The sequence below is a fragment of the Lactuca serriola genome, chromosome 8 (genome assembly GCF_051521515.1).
Source record: "Lactuca serriola cultivar US96UC23 chromosome 8, Lser_US96UC23_V15, whole genome shotgun sequence".
In the NCBI taxonomy this organism is placed as follows: domain Eukaryota; kingdom Viridiplantae; phylum Streptophyta; class Magnoliopsida; order Asterales; family Asteraceae; genus Lactuca; species Lactuca serriola.
This window is the reverse complement of record NC_136415.1, coordinates 61,027,766-61,035,177: the sequence shown is the minus strand read 5'-3', so window position 1 is coordinate 61,035,177 and position 7,412 is coordinate 61,027,766. Positions and strand designations below refer to the sequence as shown.

The 7,412-nt window shown below is 39.9% G+C and overlaps 1 protein-coding gene across 1 annotated transcript; it reads left to right on the top strand.

The window, feature by feature from the left end:
* The first annotated feature begins 5,432 nt into the window (after nucleotides 1-5,432).
* On the top strand, nucleotides 5,433-5,756 carry LOC145066946 (uncharacterized). Its single transcript, XM_079014182.1, has one exon. It carries the CDS (start codon nucleotides 5,433-5,435, stop codon nucleotides 5,754-5,756), a length of 324 nt encoding a protein of 107 aa, XP_078870308.1.
* Nucleotides 5,757-7,412: the final 1,656 nt, after the last annotated feature.

Here is a 7,412-nt window from a genome sequence, read left to right as displayed (position 1 = left end):
TCAATATGATATAATCGAGTTGAAATATGCTAGTCTTTGTTTGATATGTATGTTGTGTTTGCATGATCAGGTTGAAATATAACCTAGGGCGGGGCCTAATTTGACATGACGAGTTGAAATATACCCCAAGGCGGGGCCCATTATGATATGTTCAAGTTGAAATATACCCCATGGAAGGGCTCAATATGATATTATTGGGTTGAACTATACCCCAGGGTGAGGCCCATACTAGCTTTTTAGGTTGGAATATACCCAGGGTTTGGCCCAGTTGTATGTTTAGTATATTGTATTTTTTGGAGAACTCGCTAAGTTTTTTATGATAGTTTGTATTTTGGTTTCATTTACTTCTGGTTCTAAGGGGAATGGTCCGGCTTGATGGCGTAACATTCACTCCCCACCATTTTTTGCATTTATTTTTATTGTCACTCTGATGATTTTATATGATGATGATTATGTAATGGATTTTGGAATCAAGCTTATGATTATAAACCTTAATTAACAATGAAAAAATTTCTCCTGGTTTTGGGCTGTCACAAGTTGGTATCAGAGCCGTGGTTTGAGGGATTTGGGCACACCCTCTGGTGTGTTAGAACTCAAACTGAGGAAATGAAAAAAAAATTCAAAAGAAAAAGAATCGAACTTTTCTGGAGAAAGGTTTTCTTAAGTAAAAGGGAGAGTGCAATGCGTGCGATCGGCCAAGCTCAAGTAAATGTTTTCCAAAATTAACCATGCTTATGTATTGCGATAGTATGATTTATATGTGAAGTGCATGGTAGAGTAGGGCTAAGGATAGCTTCATAGATTATGTGATAGAATTGCCTGATTTGTATGATGCCTTATAGCCTAGGAAATTTGATGTTATATATTTCTTGGAATCAATTTTGACTCTTTTATTTGCTAAGTGTATACTTTCAAAGTTATATATGCTTAGGATTGCATAGCCCTAGAAAGATGGATTCCGCCTCATTTCTTTTTCCTTATTTTGTTGTCGAATTAGGGTAGAAACTTTATTTAACAATCTATGTGATTCTATTTATGTATAACTTTCATGCATAAGGAAACCTATGGTGTTGATTGATGTTTCTGGTTCTGTCTGGATTGAGAAATCCTAGAAGAGTCTAGGAAATGTGTACGTGTTGTGTTATATGATTCATGTTTTGAGTATGGTTGGGAGAATTAGAGGTATCAGGTATGACCTTGGGGAAGGTACAGGTAGGTGTGGATGGTAGTATTGGGCCCGTACTACTAAAAACACACGACATGTACCCAAGACAAGAGTGGACCTAGAAATCTAAGGAGTCAGGTGAGGAGGAATCCATTTGAACTTCATTATTGATTGTTTCTATGTTCCATTTTCAGTTGAGGACGGTGATGGCTACTCGAGGAGGCTCAGGTTTTGGTTCGGGTTCAGGTTCCGGTGCGGAACCAATTGACGAGAGGCTGCACGAGCTCATCACGGCCGAGGTTACCCATGGCATCCTTGACCCTACCCTGGTGATTTTTGGTATTGTCAAGGAGGGGATTATGAAGATCATGGAGGAGCGACTCAGATTTTTTTGGGTCGAGATTGCCGCGGATCAGATTGGGGCTCAAGCTCCCTCGTATCGGGAGTTCAAGGCATGTGGAGTGCTTGAGTTCTTTGGGGCTAAGGAACCCATCACCAGTCGTCACTGGATCACTGACATGGAGACTGCTCATTGCACAAGATTTTTCCCCGAGGAAGCAAGTGTGGGCTTCGGGTCCTGTATGTTGAGGGATCTAGCGTGGGACTGGTAGGAAGAGATTACACATGAGGTAGGGACGACGAGTGTGATAGTGATGGCATGGGAGGATTTTGTGCGGAGGTTTGATCAGGAGTTTGCACAGGCCATTAAGGTGCAGCAACTGGTGAGGGAGTTCCAGGACCTTCACCAGACTATGGAGACTGTGGGGAAGATAATCGCTGATAGTTTTGTTTTATTACTTCTTTTCATAGTTTATTTTTAGTTAAAGTCATCTCATTTTAGTTACTCTTCATGCATTTTTTATCTTTTTGTTATTTTTCTCCTTTACCGGGTGCTTTCTTGTCTTTTGAGCTTATTTGCAGGATTTATTGAAGACTATTTGTTATTGGAGGCTTGGAAGGAGTGTGGGACTTATGGAGGCTTGCAGGTTGCTTGTGGATCTGAAGTGGTGCGATTGAGCTTGGTGTTAGCATAAACAAGAAATCAATTTGGATTTAATTTTTGAGCGAGAATGATGATGAGGCGACGCAGACTCGATCTATGGACGATTGAAGGAGCATTTGATCAATCATTAGAGTCTTTTGAATGAAACAAATGGGCTCTAAAGAGTTATGCATGTGGGCTGAAGAGTGAATGAGAAGATTGGGCTATATTGTATTTTAAATGGCCCAAGTCCTACAATCAACGAGACCCACGCGGTCCGCGTGGACCCATACGCGGTCCGCGTGAATTGTGCTGAATTGATCCCGGGTTTTGACTTGTTGACTCTATTTATGGAAGGTTGATGGGTGGCTTTTGGCACCTTTTTGAATCCGGAAACCATGTCCTTTTTGTTGGAGATTGGAGGTATTATTGCACATCATCACTTGAAGAACACACACAATTTTCTCTCAAGAAGGCTTTGGAAGATTTGAAGATTTTTGAAGACTAGTGTAAATCCTTTCCATCTTGCACTTACAACAATGTTTGGTACCACTAAAATTTATTGTATTTCCTTTATTTTGGCCATGCTTGGCTAGATTTTCATTTGGTTGATTAGGGTTTAACCCATGGATGATTAGTTTCTTTGAAGACTAATTATTATCTTGTGTTTGAAGTTTATGGAAATGTTTTCTAGTTAAACATCTTGTTGTGTTTATTTATCTTTGATTATGAGTTTGGATAAATGAATGCTTATTTGTTGAATAATTTCTTGGTTAACTAATGGACCCTCAAATTAGTAAGTAACAAATGGTTTATATGTTTGTTTTCATTTCATTTAGACGATGAAAATGTTTCCTCCATAATGATAATGTAAGCATTTGATTGTCTTATGGATTTGGTGACTCTTAGAACTCAAAGCTAATTGATTTTCACAAGATTATATGCTTCATTGATTTTGTGACTTCAATTAAGGGAATGTGTTAGAGTTTCTCTAACCATTTTAATATCTAAGAAGAGTTGAGGTCATTTGTGCTTACGAATTACTATAGCCAAGTTAAACCAATTCACAAGTGTTATTCCATTTAGTCTAATGATAAGTCAACCATGTCATCCATGTGGTGTACCCAAAATCAACCAATTTCACCTCATTGAATTTAATCAAATATTTTACTTGTTTACTTGTCATATTTATCTTCTAGCTAGTTTTAATTTTGTCAAACAATAAAAAAGAACTAACCCCCCCCCCCCCCCCCCATTTTACTTTTGCTTTTGTTTTACAAGTACTTGAACAAGTGGTTTACATAGAGATTTAAATTGAACCAATCTCCGTGGATTCGAACCCTTTACCTCTATACACTATTTTGGTGTAAAAGATTTAGGGTTATTAATTTTGTTGGCCTCAACAACCACCAAATTTTGGCGCCGTTGCCGGGGATTGGTTTATTTTTAATCAATTTGTTTCTCTATGCCCAGATCTCAGCGTACAGTTGACTTGATTTACACCCCAGAAATTGAAAGAGAAGCAAGGCGTTTGGCGAAGGAAAAGAGAGTTGAACGTGGTCCAACTTCCAACCCTTACGGGGACCCGGAAGTTGAAACCGCTTCATCAAGTGAAACGGAACCCGATTCTAGTCCCAACCCTCGCCAAGAAATTCCCGAATCACCACCCCTACAACAAAATCCACCCATTATCGAACCAATTGTAATGGCAGACAGAGGAGAAGTTCCCGAAAGATCTTTGAGGCAAATGATGGAAACCGATGTTACACAAACTCCAACCGGTATCAACTACCCGATTTTGGAAGGAGGTTCGGAATTGAAGTCAAGTTTAGTCCATCACCTACCAACTTTTCATGGATTGGAGAATAAAGACCCTCATAAGCATTTGAAGATGTTCCACATTATTTGCACTAGTATGAAGCCACAAGGGTCAACCGATGACCAAATCAAGCTAAGGGCATTCCCTTTTCATTGGCCAATGGAGCAAAGGATTGGTTATTCTATCTTCCCCCGGGGTCAATCAACTCATGGACCGACATGGCAAGAGCTTTTCTTGACAAGTTCTATCCCGCTTCAAGAGTCTCAAGTCTAAGAAATGAGATTTGTGGAATCCGGCAAGGTCAAAATGAGACTTTTCATGATTATTGGGTGAGGTTCAACAACTTATGATATAGTTGCCCACAACACCAAATTCCGGAACAACTCCTCATTCAACACTTCTATGAGGGATTGTTGCCAATGGAGAGAAGACTAGTTGATGCCTCAAGTGGTGGTGATGTCTTTAGTAAAACTCCACAACAAACAAGACAGCTTTTCAACACCATAGCCGCGAATTCTCAACATTTTGGCCCGCGCCAAGATATGAAAAGAGACACACAACACAAAGTCAATGAAGTGGTATCATCGAACCTCGAGTCTTAAATCAAATATCTAACCTCCGTTTTCTAAAAGCTAGCCATGGGACAAACTCCACAAGTGATGGTTTGTGGAATATGTGCAACATTGGGACATCCTACATATATGTGCCCCATTCTTAAAGAAGATGCGGAACATGTAAATGCCACGGGAGAATTCCAAAACTACCACAACAAGCCATCCGGTTATCAAAATGCATATAATTCGAGTTGGAAGCCAAATCCCAACATGAGCTACAACCCAAGACCATTGCCTCAAAATGCATTGGTTAGACCATCCTATCCACCACCACAACCTCACTACCAACACCCGCAACCACATTATCAACCCAAACCGCACCCCCCACATCATCATCAACAACCTCCTCAATACTAACCAAGTAGCTCCGGAATGTCTCTCGAAGACATTATCAAATCCTTAGCTACTAGTACCCAACAATTCCAAAAAGAGACAAGAACTAGTATCTCCAACCTTGAAGCACAGATGGGAGATATAGTTACATCCATAAGCAAGTTGGAGTCCCATGGGAAATTGCCTTCTCAAACCGAAAAGAACCCAAATGTCAATGTGGTGACCTTGAGAAGTGGCAAACAAGCCGGAGAAAGTAGTTCAAAGAAGAAGCCAAGGGATGAAGAGGAAGAAATAGAAGTTATTCCCATTGAAGAACCTATAGTCAAGAATGATGCACAAGTCGGAGTTCCAAAGAAGACTATTCACCTCGTAACACCCATAGCCACTCAACCGTTATTCCCCTCCCGACTTGCGACTTCGAAAAAGAACATGGAGGAGAAAGAGATTTTGGACACCTTTCGAAAAGTGGAAGTAAACGTCCCTCTACTTGATGCAATCAAGCAAATCCCGTGATATGCAATGTTTTTGAAAGAACTTTGTATCAACAAGAGGAATTTGAAGGGAAATGAGAAAATTTCAATGAATGAAAACGCATCCATGGTTTTACAAAGGAAACTTCCACCCAAATTCAAAGATCCCGGAATGTTCACGGTTCCTTGCACGATTGGAGATATCACTTTTAGTAGTGCTATGCTTGATCTTGGTGCCTCTATCAATGTCATGCCCTATTCGGTGTATGAATCATTGAATGTCGGACCCTTAAGTGAAACCGGTGTCATAATCTCTCTTGTGGATAAATCAAGTGTCTTTCCTAGAGGTATTTTGGAAGATGTCCTAGTGTAAGTGAAACAATTGCTCTTCCCGGCGGATTTCTATGTGATTGATCTAGATGAACAAGTATCCCCAAAATCGGGTACAATTTTACTTAGGAGACCATTCTTGAAGACGGATAGACCAAAGATTGATGCGTAAGAGGGAAACTTAACAATGGAGTTTGATGGTGAAACAATAAGTTTTAACATTTATGATGCTATGAGATATCCTAGTGATGTTTCATCTTTGTGCTTTGTCGATGTTTTTGAACCATTAACCCAAGAGTTGTTCGAGTTGTCTAATGGTGACATGTTGGAGATGGTTTTGAGCAAAGGCTTTGATTGTGGTCAATTGGCCAAGAAGTTAAAGCTCTACTCATTAGATCCTGAAGTTGAAAGATTGTTTAACAATTTGGAGATCAAGTAAGCCACTCAATTTAGTGTGAAGCAAATTGAATTACCTCAAACTCACACGAGATTGCCACCCTCCCTTTCTCAACCACCCGGAATTAGAATTGAAGATCCTTCCTCAACATTTGAACTATGCATACTTGGGAGACAACGAGACTCTTCTGGTCATCATTTCAACTCACTTAACCAAATTCGAAGAAGAGCATCTTCTCAAGGTGTTAAAGGAGCATAAAGAAGCCATGGGTTGGACGATTGCAGATATCAAAGGGTTGAGCCCCTCTACTTGTATGCACAAAATTTTGAAGCTCCTTGATGCAGGGATGATCTATCCAATCTCAGATAGCAAGTGGGTGAGTCCGGTTGAAGTTGTGCCCAAGAGGACAGGGATCAGGGTGGTCGAGAACAACAAAGGTATGATGGTCCCCACCCGCATGCAAAACGGGTGGAGAGTGTGTATTAACTACTGAAAACTTAATGCTAGCACACGAAAAGATCACTTCCCATTGCCTTTCATTGATCAGATGTTAGAAAGATTGGTCGGGAAATCTCATTATTGTTCTCTAGATGGGTATTTCGGTTTTCACCAAATCCCGGTGGCACCGGAAGACCAAGAAAAGACAACATTTACATGTCCAGTTGGCACTTTTGCATACCGTAGAATGCCATTCGGATTATGTAACGCCTCAGCTACTTTCCAACGTTGTATGGTTAGTATCTTTTAGGAATATGTTGAAAGTATAATTGAAGTTTTCATGGATGATTTTACAGTATATGACAACTCCTTTCAAGAGTGTTTGACCAATCTCACCAAAATTTTGAAAAGATGTATTGAAACAAATTTGGTTTTAAATTTTGAAAAATGCCATTTTATGGTGAGTCAAGGTCTTATTTTGGGTCATATTGTGTCAAATAAAGGAATTGAGGTAGATAAGTCCAAGATAGATGTTATTCAAAGCTTACCTTACCCGACTTGTGTTCAGGAAGTTCGTTCTTTTTTGGGCCACACAGGTTTCTACCGGAGATTCATCAAATATTTTTCAAAGATAACAAGACCAATGTGCCAACTCTTGCAAAAGGATGTTGATTTCGAGTTCAATGAAGCATACAAAGAAGCTTTCGACAAGCTCAAAGAGTTTCTTACATCCGCCCCCATCATGCAAGCACCAAATTGGGATCTCTCCTTTGAGATCATGTGTGATGCAAGTAACTATGCAATAGGTGCCATTTTAGGTCAAAAGAATGGAAGATCCTCCCACGTGATCTACTATGCATTAAG